We start from the raw sequence: 19,778 nt of genomic DNA, 5'->3' as shown, positions 1-19,778 counted from the left end.
GGCTTTTGGTCGCTAAAGCTCTGAGCCGGTGACCTTGCCAGCAGTATTGTATGGGAACTCCAATGACCAGTAACCAAAACTCTAGTAACTGTTCTTTCTTATTATTGACTATTTTTTTAATTATTGATTACATTTGTTTTTAGAATTTTGATGATTATTTTTGTTTAGCTACAAAGTATTTTAATATTGTGATTAACTACTTTTATTTTTAAAAATTTTGTTAAATATTTTTGTTTAGCTATTAACCACTTTAATTTTACTATTAACTATTTTTATTTTTAAAAAAATACAATCAGTGTTGTTGGAGATTTAGTAACTATTTTTTGTTTGGTTATTTACTATTTACTATTTATATGTAGTTAATAGTTACACAAAGTAGTCAATAATAAAACTTGAGTAGTCAATAACTAGATAAAAATCATTAGAGTAAAATACATCAACATCCTCTCTCTTTAACCTAAATTACAAAGGCCTTCTTTTTATTTTAGAAACTTATATGGATTTCCCTCAAAATCAAAATATATATTGTACAAACCTCCTTTCTAGTTTTGAAATTCAACTCCCATCAATCCATTCGTTAGTTGACCATTAAATCATAGGATTGACTCATTATTTTGACCAAATTGCCTCTTCATATAAATATTACTTAACAATTATCATTTAATGACATATCATACATCTTTATTTGAAATTAAAAAATAAATTTAATAAATATTTTAATATTTTTTGTTATACTCCTCTGGTCCTTAATATAAGACCCATTTAACTAATTTGATTAGATTAAGGAAGTAGGTAAGTTAGTTAATTATAAAAAAAGTGACATATTTTTTCCAAAACACCATAATCATCTTTCTTAATACCCCATCTCTCTTCTACTTGATTATGGTTGAGAGAATATCTATAGGGGGTAATTTAGAGAAAACTGATAAATATGAGAAATGGGTCTTATATTTAGGACCAAAACCAACTCAAGAATTGGGTCCTATATTAAGGACCGGAGGAGTATTATTGAATTGATTACCATATTATAAATTTTATTAATTTTATAAATACAAATTTTTTATTTTACAATAAATCTTGTTTATTTATTTAAACTTACTTGTGATGTAATTTTTTAAATATATATTAGTGAAAAATATTTTGCAATTGTATATATGTATTTTCAATAAAATTATAAAGTTATGTCTTAATTTATTAAACTTAGTAAAATATTTAATAGATTATTAATAAATATTAATATTAAAACATAAACTACAGATTTAATATAATTAGGAGTAAAGTAAGAAACAAGGTTTATTCTAATATTTTTTAATTACAAAATGTATGTAAAGAATCTTTTTAGAATATTCTTTAATGGTGTTAATAGTTTGGATTAAAATGTTTGTTATCAAAATAGAGGGGAGGTCCATGTAATTAAACTAAAACAGAAGGGTGATGAGTGTATTTTACTCAAATAATACTATAAGTAAGGGTAATATTATCATTTTATAACATTTTAAAATTCTAAAATAATATAAGGGATTTTTTTGACTTTTATCATTTTTTAGGGTGCTGTAATGTCTTTTTCCGCATCCGTATTTTAGTAACCGTTCCTAAAAACATACTTGTCATTGTTGCTGCCGGAGCTCGTTTCATCTTAGCCGCCCACTATATCAGCTCCCAAATCCCACCGTTGATCTTCTCTGCCACCTTCCTCTCTTCTTCTATATATCTTCTCAACGTTGCCGACGATGTAAATCCAAATTATTCCCTTTTCACTCCCAATTTCTCAGCCACCTCTTCAATCTCCATCTGATCAATCCTAAATCCTAAAACAAAATTCAAGGTTTCTTTTTATTTTTTTTATTATAAATCATAAATCTTCGTTTTCTGGGTTTTTTTTTTTTAAGTTTTCGATATTATTACCTCCGACATTTTTTAACGGTCTGCTTTTTCGGTGCCATTACAGATCGCTTCAGTACTTCTCACCGTTCTCTGGGACCTCAAATTTCATTTCTCCGGTCTGGGTTTTCATGAACGATCAGTCGCTGAATATGGGCCAATCTCAGATCTTGCAGATTCACCAAAACAACGTCTTTTGGCCTCACCGTCCGCCTCCGTTCCCGCCGGACAACGCCGCCGTCATGTTTCACGGCGCTCATTCTCACCGGCAAATCTTTAACGCTCCCACCCCGGCTAACCCTACGCCTCCCGGTCGGGTTGCTTGGATGGGAAAGGATTTTAAACCGGATAAGCGCAATGAGTTTGGGCGTAATGACCCGCTTCAAGGTCCCGGGTACAAACAGCCGGGTCAGATTGATTCGCAAGCTCAGAACCGATTGAAAAGTCGTCGGTTTCACCGGAAGAACAAGTTCGAATCCAGATATGCCCCGTTCGCTCCGCGTAATACTACATCGTTCCTAATGCACTCCAAAAGATCGCGAGGTAACGCTACGCCGTGTCCAGTAACACCGGCGGTCCTACCAACGCCAATCTTGTCGCCGTTGAGTGAGTTTTGGATCGACATGGCGAAGGAAGAGTGGGGGGTTGATGGCTATGGCTCGATGAAGGGTCTGATAAGGCTTCGATCTGGCTCACCCAGAGGCGACGAGGAAGAGGAGGAAGAAGAAGAAGACGACGACGACGACGATAATGGTGGCGGTGGCGGTGGCGGGTCTAGTGACAGTGATGTAGAAGAACGAGTCGAAGTTGAGAAGAGATTAGACCATGATCTGAGTAGATTCGAAATGATATACCCAAACGTCGGAACCGATGATCAGACCAGTGTCTTGGAGAATCGAGTGGATGAACAGGACTCCCATATTACACGATTGGAAGAAGAAAATATGACACTGAAAGAGAAGCTCTTTCTGATGGAGAGAGAATTGGACGAACTGAGAAGGAGGGTTCAATGTTTAGAGACTAATGGCGTGTGGCGAGCTTGCAGAGGCCAAATCGGAAAGAACGAAGTATTCTCTGAGCAGAGTGTGGGGAATGTTAATGGTGAGGAAGAAGAGGAAGAGAATGATAATGGTGGCGCAATGACGACGTATTGTGGGAAATTATCAGTTCATTAAACTGCTAGATATCTGCATATATTTCTGTATATATATAACTAGGCTGGTAGATCTAGGTTGAAGTTTAATTTTTCGTCGTTAAAATTCATCCTCCTTCTGTAATCTAACTCTAGGCCCTGGGAAGAATCGAACTCCCTGAATAAATTCTGCCCAGTTAGAAGCGAATAATTTCTGTACTAACTGATGAAATTTTTCATGGTTTCTTCTTTACTTGTCATTTCCTTCTGTACTATTGAACCTGAATGGAATTGTGTTTTACCATAGAATGAAATGCCTGTCCTCTATACAGAAGAAGAAGACGGAGGTGGATCGTGGAAAGATGGAGAGGCTGATGCAATAAAAGTAAGGCATGCAGCCAACTAGCCGAAGAGCACCTTAGCCCATGACAGACCAAGATTGGAATATAGAAGAGGTAAAAGTAAGGTATGGTTATTGCTTGATGACTTTTTTTGAGATTAATGATACTAATTATGAAAGGTTTAAGATGTGATTAAACTTTGGGACAAGAAAGTAGGAAAGAGATTCTCCCAGAATTTCTCTGTTATTTTTTTCTTTAGATCTCGTTTTTATCTTTATTATTGAATTAAAAAATAAATGGTTTCGATTTTATAAAATAGTTATTATAATATTACATAAATAGGAGAGAATTTAAAATATTAAATCTGAGCTGTCTATTTCTTAATTCAATTAGAAATGAAATTCTGAAAGAAAAATGTGAGAGAGAGGAATTCTAAGAAAATCCAGAGCATGAGAGTACTGGGGCATGTAGATGTACTGTTGTGCTGTCCTCAAGGGAGGATAAATTAGTAATCAATCATTGGGGCATCCCCACAAGTGGACTTTATGTGAGGAAGGTGCTCTCATGGTGTCTTTGGCAGGCAAGGTGTTCCTGTTGGTTGGTCCTCACCTGACCTCATTACCTCAATGGCTTTTTTGAAGAACCTTCTTTAGAAAAGGCATATTGAATGATTGATTCTCTACTTTATGCCAAAGTTCTCCTGCAACTGCAACTGAGGTGTTAGAAATAATTACAATTTCCCCCCTCAGAAATTATTTTCTTTGTTTCCTTGAAAACAGGGAAAATTAATGAAAAATTCATCATTGTAAAAGTTACCGCTGAAAAATATTTGAAATCTGTTAATATATGTAATCTTAAAGACATCTGCACATAACTCAATGAAAAAAACTTATGCGAAGTTACTTATATTCATTATGTAAGTTCTTCAATTGTGCATGGCCATATTCTTTTTGTTTTGTGTCAATTTATAATTAAATACTATCAAATGTTAATATTTCAAAAGTAGGACATATGATCATGTGTTATTAAAAACTTAACGTAATGAATATAAAAAACTTGATATAAGTATTGTCCTAATTGAATATGTGTTACATACAATTGAAAAAAGAATTACACCCACTCAAAGATCCAGGTCTTTAGATGGCTGAGTAATAAATTTTGCAATGGAAGTTTCTTCAGCAATCTTCCTCAAAGCAAAAAAAAAATAGCAAGAGTGTATGCTTGACATCTTTAAAAATGTAAAGTTTGTATATTTTTTTTTTAGATGAAGGAAAAATGATATTAATAATAAAAAGTTTACCGCTTCAAAGGCACAGCATTAGAAGATAAATAAGAGTGTAAAATAGCAAAATATTTATAAGTGATTATGCCTCATAACTTGATAAAAGAGAGCTACTAAACTAATGATATCTTGTTGAATAGCGCTAGTTTTGTGCTTGACGCTCTTGAGGGGAAGTCTTTTCTTCCCGTCTGTTTAGGAATTGAGAAATCTCACACACACTGAGAGAACAAATGCCCTAAATTATTTGAAATTAGTTTACCATATGCAAATTAATGTGAGTTAATGAAAATTGAAGTAGCTAATTGCATGAAGCATGTAGAGTACTATGTTGAAAAATACTACCTTCAATCCTTAATATAAGAGCTAATTTGACTTTTAAGTTGGTCCTAAATATAAGACTCCAATCCATTTTATCTATCATATTTATCTATTTTTTCAAAGTAGCCCTTGTAATAGTTGTACGTGTTAAAAGTTCAATCAAATGATAGTTTTAACTAATACATGATTAGCAAGGATATTTTGAGAAAGATAATACTTAATTATTACAAATAACTAACTTAACAAACTTTCTTAATATATTCGAATTAGTCAATTAGTTCTTATATTAAGGACAGAAGATACTACCTGTGATGGGAAAAACAGAGGCATTTTGTTGGGTGAGAATGGACAAAACAGAGACAGAAGAACAAGATGAGGTTGCCTGTGCAGATGATTTTTGTGGCTGAAGAGGGTGCTGGGATTTACATTCTTAAAGTTCGCTTTCCAATAATTAAATGATTTATTTTTTATTTCCATGTATTCTAATTTTCAACAAATAAAAAATTATGGAAAATACATAAATAATGAAGGGTTGCTTTCCCTGGGTTTTCACGGATTGACAACGAAGCATGTGGTTTGGTTCAATCAGTCGGAGGTGTGGGAGGGAGGGATTTGTCCTCGTAAAATAAATGATTCGTTTGGTATGGTTCTTGTGTTTTCAATACCTAAAAAAATCTCAGGCCAAAAAAAAAAACACCTAAAAAAAGTCGGGTAAAACAATTACATAAAACAGGTGGTATCGTTAAAAAAGGGGAAAAGACAAATAGATTCCAAACTTTTTAAAAAAAATTGCAAAGTTAACTTGTCATCTCTCGGCTTCTTATTATATGTCACCTTTTTAGAAGGGATAAGCGGTTCTTATTAGCTAATTATATTAAAAAAATTAATTTAATTATTTGTCACAGTGTATGTTGTTCTTTTGTAATTGTCTTCCTTAATCATGTACATTTGATAAATTGAATCATCCTTTGACGGAGATTCCTTACAATTAATAGAGATATTTTAAGAAAAGATGAGAGACAAAGTATATTAAGAACCAAACACAATACCTTAATTAACTCTTGTGTTCTGTTTAGTATGAGAGAAATGAAAGGGAAGGAAGGAAAAATTTTAATGAGTTTGATTTAAAAAATTAGAGAAATATTGTTAAAAGCTTTTCATTAATTTTTATTACTCTTTTATATTACATCTTCTTTTTATTAAAATTTTAAAACCCCACTTTTCTAATCTTTTTAAATCGAGCTTATTAAAATTTTCTCTCCCATCCTCACCTCTCTATTTTTCTCATACCAAACATAGGGTTATATCAATGATCGGAGGTAGTATTAATTATATTTGTTTAGGATTATCCTTATTTAATAACCTCTTTTTGTTTCTAGAAAAATGGTTGGAGGTGTCTTATAATAGTAACTAAGAATTTAGAACTAGTAAAACGGGTTAATCTGTTAATTGGGCGGTGTAGGTCACACACATGGTAAGTTGGCTAAAGCCTGCTACTTTTGGGCATGTTATGGGTTGAACCTGTGAGTTCAATCTTTATTACCAATATATTCTTTATAAGTTTTATTTAATTTTGAATTTTATATGAAAGTATTAAAATGTACTGCCTCTCTTTTATCATTGTCAACATGCCCCAAACAAAAGAAGAACGAAAATTTGGGTAAAGCATAAATGCATAATTGAAGTAGGAAGCTTCCTATAATGAGGTGGTGGGCACCAAAAGTCCATGAATTGTAAGCAAATGGCCATTGAAAGCACATGAACTGAGAGATTGGTAAGTCACACTTTCATTAAAAACTCTGATACCGATATCTACCCACTTTATTTATTTTAATTTTGTTAAAAAATATTTTAGTTGAATCATGAAAATTGATAATATTCTTTTATTGATCTTGGAATTTAAACTCATGATCTATAGGTTTTTTTTTTTACTAATTAAACCAATTTTTATCTATAAGCATTTGTGACTCAAGTAGAACATTACCTTGACTTGGAGGGTGTTAGATTGTCCAAAAAGTATTTTTAAAAAAAAATACTTTTTCGTAAATCGAGTAAATTTCTTCACAAATTTATTTTATATATCATAAAAACACTTTTAAAATCATGATTTTGTTTTCACCCAAACACTCCCGTAATTTTTAAATTGGAATTCTCTTGGTTAAAATTTTCAGCTCAATTTAAAAGTTGGTTAAACCAACTTTTAAAATGGAATTTATAATATTATCCTGATATGATTGGGCCATTCTATTTAGGCGGAGTTCTCAACTTAAATCAAGGTAATCTAATCAAACCAAACTTATTAGGCCAAGTAGGCCTATAAACACCTTTAATCTTGCTGATGCTATTACATTAGTTGATATATGTTATCTTTTAGACCAAGTTCTCTCTCCAATTTTTTAATTATTCCCTCAGTTTCTTTATAATTTTTTATAAGCGATAATTAATGTTAAAATTATATAGAGAGACCAATAGAGCATAAGAGAGAAAATTTACCATCTAAATATCCCTTTACTGATAATATTATAAGTAATTCAATGAGGGCAAAATGGGAAATTAACCAAAAAAATTGGAGACAATGTCCAAGTACCTTTTATAAATAGGAACAAATCATACTTAAAATTATGTCTTATAAAAAAGAATGGAGAGAATATATTCTTATTTCAAATATAAGGCATTAATTTATTGGCCCAAATTAAAAGAAAAAAGGAGGGCAAATTATTCTATACATAATCAATTGATCCTCAAAAAGTATATAACTAAAATAAAATAGCAATATCAATATTAATATTAATATAAAATATAAAGTTCATAACATATTACACTATTTAGAACACTCAATATTCGACCGATTGTGGTAAACTCTTTTATTCCATTAAAGAACATATTTTCATGTTTCATCTATGTAACGTATAGGGAGGCAAGAATGATTCTCTTCATGAGGAAAGTTGCTTGGTTTCATCTCATGTTATCATTTTGTTTGAAATGTGTCTCTCTTTCTTAGTTCCCCTTCTATCTCTAGCTATGAAGAAACCCTTTTTAATAATTATTTTGTTTTTAATAAGGTCCTATGTTTATAATATTCAGTATTTAATTACCTCTATGATTCCCCCTAATGTTGGTGGAACAAGGACTTAGTGTTTGTGGCATTTTCAATGTGCCAAACTAAATGAAATCACATTTAAGAGGAATAGTTAAGATGTTTAAGATCCTGTTTGAAATAGTTTATAATCATATTTTCAATTGTGATCTGCAGAATATGAGGTAAATATGTAAGAAAATTTTTATCTCAGCTTACTTAAAACGTACTTTGTGATCCTAAATGAAGCCTAAGCAAAAGTGGATTAGAGTTTGATGGGAGAAGTCTCATATCAATACTCCTCCGGTCCTTATTATAAGACCAATTTGATTTTTATTTGGTCCTAATTATAACCCAATCCATTTTGTCTCTTATATTTATGTATTTCCAAGATAATCCTTCTAATAATGATAGTTTTAGCTAATATACTTAATTAGCAAAGATTTTAGGAATGACAACACTTATTTATTATAAATAACCAATTTAACTTACTTCCTTAATCTCCTCAAATAAGTCAATTGGGTCTTATAATTAGGACCGGAGGAGTATGTAGCGTCCTTCCAACTCTCTTGCGGTTGGTCCTCTCGCCTCAGTTTTAAGCCTTGTAAAACTTACAATAGAATGGTGGATAATGACATAGTGCAAAATTGAAATTGGGCTAAGCTTGAGGGAGGGGACGGCCCAAATAGAACAGCCCATTCAAGTTTGTACCCATTAAAAAAAAACAATACTTAAGCTTAAATTACTCTCTCGTTGGTGATACTGATTCTCTTTGTAACTTGGATTTCTTTTTAATCTCTAGAGACGAAGAAAGTGCATATTCCATATGGACAGCCTAGATTTTACTTTGGATTATTCAAATTTTGCTACTTTTTTTTTTCTTACTCAGCATTTTTATTGAGAAAACATCATGCAAAATAAAAATATTTTCTTACCAAACATTTCTAATTATTTTTAAAATAAAATAAAAATCTGAGTCTATTCTCATTTTACATATGAATGTGTTATTTGAATATAGGACTTAAAAAAACATTTGCTCCCAGCTTGCCAGCATTTAAATACATCATTAGTCAAAATGCATGATTAACTGTTGTTTCAATATTGTTAATCATTCGGAGAAACCCAGGCTTGTAAATGATTTTGTCTCTAAAATCGCACTCTTATGGATTAGATGCAAACTATTTTGAAATTTTTTTTAAAAAAAATTAAGGAAAAAGCCAATAAGACAAAAAACAATCATATAATTGATTCACTAAACCAATCGATTGGTTTATCTACTAATTAATGTTGTCCTTTGGTTTTAATTAAAGATTATGCGCTTTCATGAAGAGGCATAGCTTTTCATCTTCTACTCATGAAAACCAAACTCTGAACAAGATTTTGGCACCAAGAAAGAATTCATTTATAGTATCAATAAATCGATAAAATTTATCTACTTCTTGAAAATAGTTTCAAAGTGAAAAATCCATTAATTAATTTTTATCAGTGTGTTTCTCTCTAGGATGTTTTGAATAACCTTTTATGGATAAAATTTTCATTCTCATTTATTATTCACAGAGAACAAAATATTGATTCATGAACCATATATAATTATCCATTTACTTTTCTTTTTTTTTTTTGTGCCGGATCTTTATTATCCATTTAGTTTATCGAATAGAACTTTTTTTCTTATACTTCCTCACTTTAATAAAATTTATCAGATCAGGCTAATTATCCAAAAAAAATTTGATGATTTCTCATAATTAATACTAGTTGTGTTGGACTATTTTTAAAATGAAAAGATGTGTTTTTGAAAAGTCATGTCCCTATATAAATTTATTAAATTAATAAATTTATATGAAGGGTTATGTCTTCATGTAAATTAATAAATTTATTTGAAGGGCTGTGATGTTCTCATATAAATTAATATATTTATATGAGGGGTTGTGTCTTCATATATTGATATAAAAGGTTATGTAGAAAGTCACAACACTAAAAGACCCTACATATTAAATACATTGTATTTATTTAAATTATATTGGTTCATGAACTAACATATGGTTGTGACTTTTTATTTAATAAGATATTATTTCAAAAGTTATCTCTTCAAGGCATCATTCCATGGTCTATATAAACGTCTCACCATTACTTCATTTGGATACAACACAATACAAACATAAAGATCAAACTCATTGCCTTTGTCTTTGAGTACACGTAGAGATAGAGTCAAATTATCACTTTGTAAAAATCATTGTTGTCTTCACCTGAATCTTAGAAGTGCAATCTATATTCAAGAGCCTTCATTGTATCCTGAAAGAAATTCACCAGGCTTCCCAACTTACACCCTATAAGATAGAAATAGATGGGGTTGAATTAAGCCTAAAGAAAAGTGTTGTCTACGCCTTGAAGATATCGTACACCATGTTCTTTTTTATCTCTTCTTTTTATACTCTTCAGAAACCATTCCTGCCAACAAGTTGATGATCAAGTAATAGCAAAGTCACAATGTGATTTTTAGCCGATTTGGTGAAGAAAATATTCATTGTACATATATTAGCTCCTTCAAGAATATTATTAGGCAAAAATGACCCTTAACTCTCTGTATTTATACAAAACATGAATAAATTTTGGAAACAAGATCGGCAACTATAAAAGTTTTGTCAATAGAATTTTTAAACTTTTTTTCTTTTGATCCCAAGTCAACTAGATTTAAATGAAAATTCACAAATTACACTGAATTAATTTGAGTGGAAAAGAAATACAAAATTAAACGAGCCCCTATCATCATCACTCTCGAAGAAGGTAAGTGCGTTGGAAATAATATTAGTGTTTCTGAATAATTGTGGCAGCTTGCATATAGATAAAATGGTGGTGGACTGGTGTGGATCCTTAATAAGGACATAAAGATGGGTGTGAGGGATATTAATGATGATGAGATAAGAGATATAATTAACTGAGCTCATAAGTGCATAAATTATTCTTTTTTTAAAAATAAAGTATGATTGTTGGAGAGTGGAGACACAAGTTTAATTATGATTCATATTCTTTAATTCTTCTCCGCACGAGGCTTTTAGAAGAACCTCATTATTTAGATATGGCACGAGGCAGCATATATATGCAACAATATCTCTATTCTCACTTAATCTTGCTTTATTTAGATAAAGAGGTAAAAGGAGGGAAGATGTGTGTGTAAAGCAAAGAAAAAAAATTTTTTTGGATGAAAAGGCAAAAACACGAAAGGAAAAATTATGGTTAGTTTTACACTGACAATAATATTTATATGGAAAAAAAATGTAAATCACATTTCTTTTTTGGGGGTAAATCTTTAGAACACTTTTTCTTTTCAAAATCTCCTTATTTCTAAAGAGATCAGAAATATTGGAAGAAAATATGTGGACTATATGTATCTTTCTTTTTATTTTTTCTTGCTATTAAAACAGGAAAGAATGTATTTTTTCTCTCCTACTTTCTTGTCTGATTTTCTCTTTATCTAAATATGTGTTTTAAATATAAGATGAATTTAATTAACACATTCGAATGAACTGATGGAACTTGATTTCAGTAGGCATGATGGAACTTGATTTCTGTAGGCATGACATAGTTAATACTGTAGCTGTAATTTTCACAATTTAGAGCAAAATGAGAAAGCATAACTGGAAAAAAAATGAAAAGAGGAAAGTGATAGAAAATAATGCCATCTCTCTAACCTCGTCCTCGTTCACTTATCATTTTTAATTCCTATTTTGGCTTCTTTTCGAAATAATTAAAGGTATTTCAAAGTCATGGTGATTGATGGTATATGCATTATCAATAAATTTTTCATGCCAAACTAAGCATTAACAATAAATTATTATTTACTTTAAACAAAGTAAAAATAATATTTGTGAGTCCTTAACTCAATGGCTCATTCACCAAATTTTGTGCAATACAAGAAATATAACACGACTTCCTGTTTAATTATAAAACTTTATTTGTAATAATTTAATATTAAAGTAATAATTTAAACAAAACCTCAAACAAAACAAAATAAAATTCTGAAAGAAAAATTCAATGAAAAGAAAAAACAGTGGGATGGAATATTAGATAATTATTTCAAACAAAATCCTTATTTAGATTCGAAATTGATGCATGCGTGAGTAGATGGATGATATAAAATTGGATTTGATAATTGCGATATGACCTTTATGGCTCAGTTTATTTCCCAGCTCTTCTTCTTCTATCTTATTGGCAACTCTCCTCTTCCCATTGGCCTTTCCTTTTCATCCTTTGTTTTCCTTCTTTTTGTTTTTTTGGCCAACCCATCAATTTTTCTCCATCTCAACAAAATATTTTAGTTGCATCTGATTAATTAATATATTTTACATGATTTTATTGATATTAATTAATTTATTCGATTTCAAGATTTTTTTTTTAAAAAAATATTATTTATTTATATGGAATTTTTATGCTTAAAGTTTTTATATTCCAATTTTTTTATAATATTAAATTAAATATATAAGTAACGTTTGTGTCTGTTTTCATGGTACTGTTGAAGTTTACTCTCAAGACTTCAATAATTGCAAAGATGCAGCATATTGCCCCATCGTTCTCACCTTTTTCTTAAGTCTTCTCCTAATAATTTAAATATTAAAGTTTATTTTCTTTAGAAAAACACATCACAAATAAATTGTACGTTAATGATGTGTTTAAGGTAATAATCTGATAGTTATAAATGTTTAAAAAGTACGCTATGAACTTAAGGAAATAAAAGTAATAATAAGAAGAGATAAAGATAATTTATTTAATAATCTTTAAAGAATATTTTCAAAATTTAGAATATCCATTAGCAAATCATGAGTCTTTAAGGATAATTTTCTGACTGTTTGACATATTCTTATCCTGATAAAACACTTGAAGTAATTTTGTCAATAATGCAAACACTAAGTAAAGAGTAATTAATCCGCCGTATTGTACCTCAATCGATGGATTATCAAGCTACTAATTAATTAAGCGAAATAAATGATATTGTTATCAGTAGAAGTTAATCATATACGATTAAACCAAACTTGATTATTCAAACTTGCACAGCACAATTAATCATTAAATATCAGAATTTGGATGCTTGTGTAGAATTTGTTATAACTAAGGAAACTGGATGAAGTGCCATATATCTAATGGTCAAATCTCTTTCATTTTCAGTCAATTCAAACTTATTTTGTTTCCTGTGAGATCGATCGATCATGGATAAACATCAAGTCCTTTAAAGTTAGATAACCTAACTTGGGCCCCTCCTATTCATTTGGATTCAGAATAATATATTATATAGTTTAGTTCCCCAATTTTCCATTTAGGTTTATGTGTCAATAACATTAAACTTAGCCTATTATCATTTTTGTTGTCGGTGTGGCCATACCATATATATTATTCCAACCCAACTTTAAAAACAAAAATCCATCCGTTTAAATCAGTAAATGACATAACTTTTTACTCCTTCTATAGTCTTTAATATTATAAGCATTAATGAAACTAGTTAAAATTATCAAAATTGCCTTTAATAAAAGTTACTAGTTGAGAAATTTTGATTAATTAGTTAGAATGTTTTATAATTAGTTAGGAATCTAGGTGGAAAATTAATACTCTAATAAAATATATTGGACGTTTTCATAAAAAGTAGCTGAGGAAGTAATAAAGATAACCGACATAGAAGTAGCTTTAACTAAAATGAATTGAAAAATCATAGATTATCTTATAACATGTTTACCTAATAAGATGCACATTAAGCAACTCGGTAGGTATGTTGGTGCATTAATATCAAATCCAATCTATATTTTTCCACAGTACTTCTTTTTACAACTGAAAATTTTCATTTGTATATATGCTTCAACCATTCATCGTACGTCGGTAGTTAAGTCTAAATGCTTTATATTAAATGTTTCATCAAAAAATATTACTGAAAAATAAATGATGATTCATCAAAACTAGAAAATGAAAGAAGTGAAGAGAAGAGAAGCCGGATTAAGGAAAACACTGTAATTTTTTTAAAATGTTCGAGGCATTTCATGTAGAATCAAATCAAAAGAAACTTAATCACCCAATAAACAAATTAAAGTTGATTATTTTTATTAAGAATATTATTGGACCAAGATGAATTAACCATGCATGGTATTGAAGGACAAAGTATGATTTTGGATACTAATAGGGATTGGGTCTAACGGAACCAAGGTTCAAATTTTCGTTAGGAAAAGTACTTACTTTTAGTACCTGATTGAACATTAAACATGATTACCTCTAATAAGAAAATACATGTAGCTAGCTAGAAAAAAGTATTATTTTTGATATAATTAAGTTATATAAAAGCATGGTATTTTAATTTTAATTAATCTTTTTTTTAATTCATGTCTGGCTTGCTAGCTAGGGTGCTCCAATTATTATGACAGTTATGGGTTGAGGTGGGTCATGGAAAATGAAGTGATGGATAATCATGATTCATGAATCATGATCAAATAGACTAATAATTGTATAAATCTTTTTGGTCAAGATTGATTGAAGACACAAGCATGAAGGGTGTCGGAGCAACCAAATGTTCCTTCACTAATATGCTTCCCTATAATTTATCTGCTTTGTTTCTGCACCCAATGCATATGTGGGACACTTGTCCATTATATGTACTCAAGCTTCATTAAGCTCTATATATATATATATATATATATATATCAATATATATAAAATTTTGATACCATACCACTCTATCTAATTTCTTAGATTGTTTGGAGTTGCCTATATCAAGTGTTATAAACATGTTCATAAGTTGAGACAAAATTCTTCTTATATATTTACATTGTATCCCGTAAATCATAAATGAAAAACTAGTTTGAAGGATCATAGTGTCCTTCCACCTTCCAAATTTTGTTCATTCTATAATAAGGCACAATATTATAACAAAAGTAATAAAATGAGAGTTCTGCAAAGCAGTTTAAGAAATAGAAGAACAAGAATTCAATCTAGTAAGTTGAAAAAGAGGGGATTCTGCCCCTAAACGTAGTGAGACATTTGAGAAGATCTTAAACATGAAAGAGATATCCAACCAATAAACAACATTTCTGGGAGCAGCTTTCAAATTGATTAGATGAAAGAGGTACCAGGTATTGAACCAATTGAATCAATGGCATATATATTTTTCTTTCATTATTTTAAAAAAAATTACACTCGATAACTCACATTTTTTGGGGAAAAAAAATCATGTCAAAAGAACTTGGAATCATAACTATTTTCACAGATAAAAAATTATAAAAATTTTTGAAATTTTCAAGAAAATAAATACAAGATTATTAAAAATATAAAATTCCAGATTATAGCAATATTTTTATTAAAAATATAATGGTATGTCAATTAGAATTTCGTAGTAACATTTAGAATTTAAAAAAAGAAAAGAAGAATTTAAAGATCCATATGAATGAATCTGAATGAAGTAAGATTTGGGTCATCTGGTACAGTTTATCGTGTGTTATTTTATTTTGCAGAATTTGGTATTTGGTAGGATTTAGGAAATTTAAGACGCAAAACTCATATGTTTACAGTAAAATGCGGCAGCATCAAGTGGTCCATGTCCATAATTATTACCATTACATGAAAAGGAATTTTGCAGCATCAAATTATAATTGTGTTTGCCATTATTCCAAATAATTTATTACTGGATCGGACCGCTTCCTCATCACGATGTATATTTTTCTGGATCTTGTTCTTCCAAAATAAATGCTTAAATAATTACTACTCACTCACTATTTGCGAGTCATTTATGATATATACATGAGAAATCCATCGTATCTAGTTCAGAAAGAAGAAGAAGAAGAAAGATGGTATAGCTAGGGATGGGCATGAGGAAAATGAAAAGATGTCGTTTTCTATCATTTTCTGGGAAAATTTTTGTTGCAAAACCCACATGGGATTCGAATCCAAGCAGATGGGTATAGTGTTGAAGTTATCAATATCATCAATCCGTTGCAAGATTGAAGGCGGTGGGCTCGTCTTGCCACTGAATTTGGGTGGTGGGGTTTAGTTTGCCTTGTTCCCACACTTCATTCCCTGATCTCTTCTCTACAAACATTACATACTTTGGCTTCCAATAATGGCGTGTATATCTATTTATAACATAAGGAAAGAATGTTATTTTAAGTCATATTATTAAATATATATATATAATTATGCATTTCATTCATTAGTCAGGGAAAGAAGTCATTGATTTATAAGTAAAAAAAGAAGTTTTTTTATTATACTTGTAATAATATAATTAAAATTTTAACATGAACGTATTATTTTACTTTTCATTTATTATTGTATAGATTATTATTTTCTTAAAAATATATCTATGTTAGATATGAGTAAGGTTGAAAAGTTATTAAACTTCAAAATAGTTTGAAGTTTAAGGTTTTTTTTTTTTAAACTCCGATATTGAAAATGGCTTGTAAGTAATACTAGAGTATAATTGAGGAAATACTAGAACAAGTCTCTCATATATATATATATATATATGAAACTCAATAAGTAATGACCTCTCATTCTTGTTTATTGTTGTTGTCGTGTGTATATTGGTGAATTTTGTTGTTAGGAATGTTTTTAGGTTTGAATGGAATAATCTCATGAAGTATTGATTTATAGAAATATGAAACTCAAATTATTAAGAAAAAATGAATAATACAGGTCTACCTAGAATCACCTAAAAGTAGTAAAATGTTGTAAACCTAAATTTGATGAATAAAAATGAAAATCAATATATTTTATTTTAGAATAAGAATAAATATCTTTGATGATAATTGTATTAGACCCCTTGCCCCAATAAACAGGGTCAATCACGTGTGTCTGTCAACCTTTGTGAGAGTATTGTCGGTCAAACTCAAACCACTTTTCTTGCACAGACCAAGAACAAGAGAACATTTTCCTTTTCATTTTTTCTATCCATAAAAAAATTACCCACTCATCAGTTCTTCGATAATTAATTTAAAAAAAAAAAAAGAATTTACTTTAAGGAGAAGAAAAAGTCAGACTCTCTCTCTCTCTTTTGTCTATAATAACAAAGTCTTTCCCACAAGCCTTTGTCGTCAATCTCTCTTCTCCTTCTTGTTCTTCGTCTTCTTCAATACCTTCGACTTCTGTAAATCTCAGTGTGGGTTGAATTCCTATGCTCAGAAGTAAAACAGATGATGGAGCTTGGCTTGAGCTTAGGAGCTTCAAAGCCTTTCACTTTCATGGAAAAGCCTTCTGAATTACAAGCTCCTCTCAGCAACAACCAGAAACTCGACTTAGGCATCAACACTGCTTTATCCATTGGTCCGATCAGTACCAGCAAAAGCTGCGACGACGATCTTCGTCAAGAACAAGAAGACGAAGAACATCATCAAGAACAAGCCAAGAAGAAGGAAAATCACAGTACAGTCAAGGAAGATCAAGCTTCAGATTATAAATTGATCTCTTCTGCTTCTCTTTCCTCTTCTTCCAACAAATCCAATAACAACCATAACTCTTTACAGCTCCATCTTCTTCCTCACTCCAAACCTCTCCCTCTCTCCTCCTTCTCATGGCCGCCTCCTTCTGAGAACTGTAAGTACCTCACTTCTTTAATTACTGGATCTCTCGTTTCTTTTGCGTGTATTTGGGGCTGCTTGATCGAGCCTCATGTTCTTGGTACATGCTGCTGCCAGGTGATGAGATGGCAGCTAATCCGGCGATGGGTTTGAAGGTGAAGACGATGCCGGAGGAGGAAGAGTCGGAGGAGAGGACGGTGCTGTCATCGTCTCCGATGAGCGGAGCGTCGTCGTTTCAGGTGGATCTGTGTATATACAGTAATAATAGCATGAGTGGATCAGGAAATTACCATAATAATAGTAATAACAGCAACAGAAAGAGACAGATTAATGAATCAGAAGGTGAGGGTAATTATTACTACGACCGAAGGGGTTGTTCTTCAAGAGCAAGCGATGAAGACGACAACCACAACGACAACAACGTTGGTGTTCGTGGTGGTACCAGAAAGAAGCTCAGGCTCTCTAAGGAGCAATCTGCTTTTCTTGAAGAGAGCTTCAAGGAGCACAGTACTCTTAATCCTGTAAGAACAACTCGACCTTTCATTCTCTATCCGATTCATGGTATTTTGTTTGATTCCTTCTGAAAAACAATATTAATTCTATGTAGAGACAAAAACTTGCTCTTGCCAAACAACTCAATCTTCGTCCTCGCCAAGTCGAAGTCTGGTTCCAAAACCGAAGAGCAAGGTACGAATATATACATGTGTATATATATGCCTACTTATATACCACACACACACACACAAGCTAATTAATGCACTGTTGTGCTCATAATTTGGAAAAGTTGGAAATTGGATGCGAGCCAGGTTGAATTAGAATGGTCCCACTACAATACTTTACAACTATATATATCTTATGGTTTGAGAAACCTTGAAAGATTGATCATGAATTATTGAAAACCCTCACTTTATTTCACGTTGTTCGCAATGAAATTCATTGTGGTGACTCACTTCAATACCCAAGCTAGCCTCAGAAAATTTATATCAAATCAGAAGCTTTAACTGCTAATATAATTAAGCTTCTGATAATATGAAATTAAAGGGTGTGATTGTATGTGTGTAGGACGAAGCTGAAGCAGACGGAGGTGGACTGTGAGTACTTGAAGAGATGCTGTGAGACGCTATCAGAAGAGAACAGGAGGCTTCAGAAGGAGCTTCAGGAACTGAGGGCTTTGAAGGCCTCAAACTCAAACCCTTTCTTCATGCAATTACCAGCCACCACCTTGACCATGTGCCCTTCCTGTGAGCGCGTCGCCTCCAATCCCTCCTCCTCCAATAATAACAATAATTCTCCTTCTGCTTCTGCTTCTGCTTCTTCCTCCAAACCAGTTGCCTTCCCCTTCGCCAAACCCAAGTTCTGTCCTTTCCCTCACTCCAAACCGCACCAGTCCTGAACAAAACCACCGATCAAACCATATCGCTAAGTACAGTTAGAGGAAACAACATATATATATGCATGATGATACTGATCACACAGACATATTTGCATTAGTTTCATTTCAAGTGTTTTGTATTATTTCATACACACGTATATCTGATACGAAACAATTTTGTTTTGTGCTATAAATTAGTGTCCTAGCTGGCTGGCTTGTGTCTTGAGTGAAGAATGGTCGTGGGATTTTGATGGTGCTGGGAAATTGGTTTTGTACATATGTGAGGAAATTTTCTGAGACTGATGATGTTCATGATTGATTATTGGATTATGTTCTTTTAATGTAGAGATTGGTTTCAGATTATTGATCTCTCATTTCTGACTTATATCTCGATGATAGATGTATAAGAGAACAAAGGAAAGAAATTGTGGAGAAATGAATAGTTAGAAAATTTCTCTTTAATGTGAAACGTGGTCCAGTCCGTGAGAATTTGATTCATTTTCCATGAAAGCATGGATTTGAATTCCACTTAACAATGTCAAGTCCTTCTTTTTGCGTAATTTTGAAGTATTTCTTTTATTTTAAAGTCGTCAGACCTACCTTCGATCTAAAATCTAAATTTTTTTTCATAACAAAAAGGAAAAAGAAAAGAAGAAATTAAAATTCTGAATTTTTGGTAAAATTAAGAGTATCCAAGTTTCAAGTCAACAAGGGAAGGCCGGGGTTCAAGGGCTACTTTTCATAAAGCCGATCGATGGAAGACTTTAAATTTATGAATTTGCTACTTTTCAATGATTTCATTCTCAAACGCTTTAATCACAGCAGACACGTAACACAACC

The 19,778-nt window shown here is 31.3% G+C and overlaps 2 protein-coding genes across 2 annotated transcripts; both read left to right on the top strand.

Annotated features, from left to right (window-relative positions):
- Positions 1-1,719: 1,719 nt before the first annotated feature.
- LOC114731363 (uncharacterized) lies at positions 1,720-4,260 on the top strand. The gene is made up of 3 exons (XM_028918508.1): positions 1,720-1,825; positions 1,949-3,479; positions 3,935-4,260. The coding sequence occupies exon 2, from the start codon at positions 2,013-2,015 to the stop codon at positions 3,054-3,056; it is 1,044 nt and encodes a 347-aa protein (XP_028774341.1). The 5' UTR covers positions 1,720-1,825; positions 1,949-2,012; the 3' UTR covers positions 3,057-3,479; positions 3,935-4,260.
- Positions 4,261-17,117: 12,857 nt separating this feature from the next.
- Positions 17,118-19,301, top strand: LOC114731368 (homeobox-leucine zipper protein HAT14). Its single transcript, XM_028918512.1, has 4 exons — positions 17,118-17,582; positions 17,684-18,087; positions 18,174-18,253; positions 18,629-19,301. Exons 1-4 carry the CDS (start codon positions 17,183-17,185, stop codon positions 18,957-18,959), a joined length of 1,215 nt encoding a protein of 404 aa, XP_028774345.1. The 5' UTR covers positions 17,118-17,182; the 3' UTR covers positions 18,960-19,301.
- The last annotated feature ends 477 nt before the right edge of the window (positions 19,302-19,778 follow it).

Source organism: Neltuma alba, unplaced genomic scaffold (genome assembly GCF_004799145.2).
Source record: "Neltuma alba isolate B1F8T4 unplaced genomic scaffold, ASM479914v2 tig00012824_pilon, whole genome shotgun sequence".
NCBI lineage: Eukaryota > Viridiplantae > Streptophyta > Magnoliopsida > Fabales > Fabaceae > Neltuma > Neltuma alba.
The sequence above is the reverse complement of the archived record's forward strand: the minus strand, read 5'-3'. Positions and strand labels throughout refer to the sequence as shown.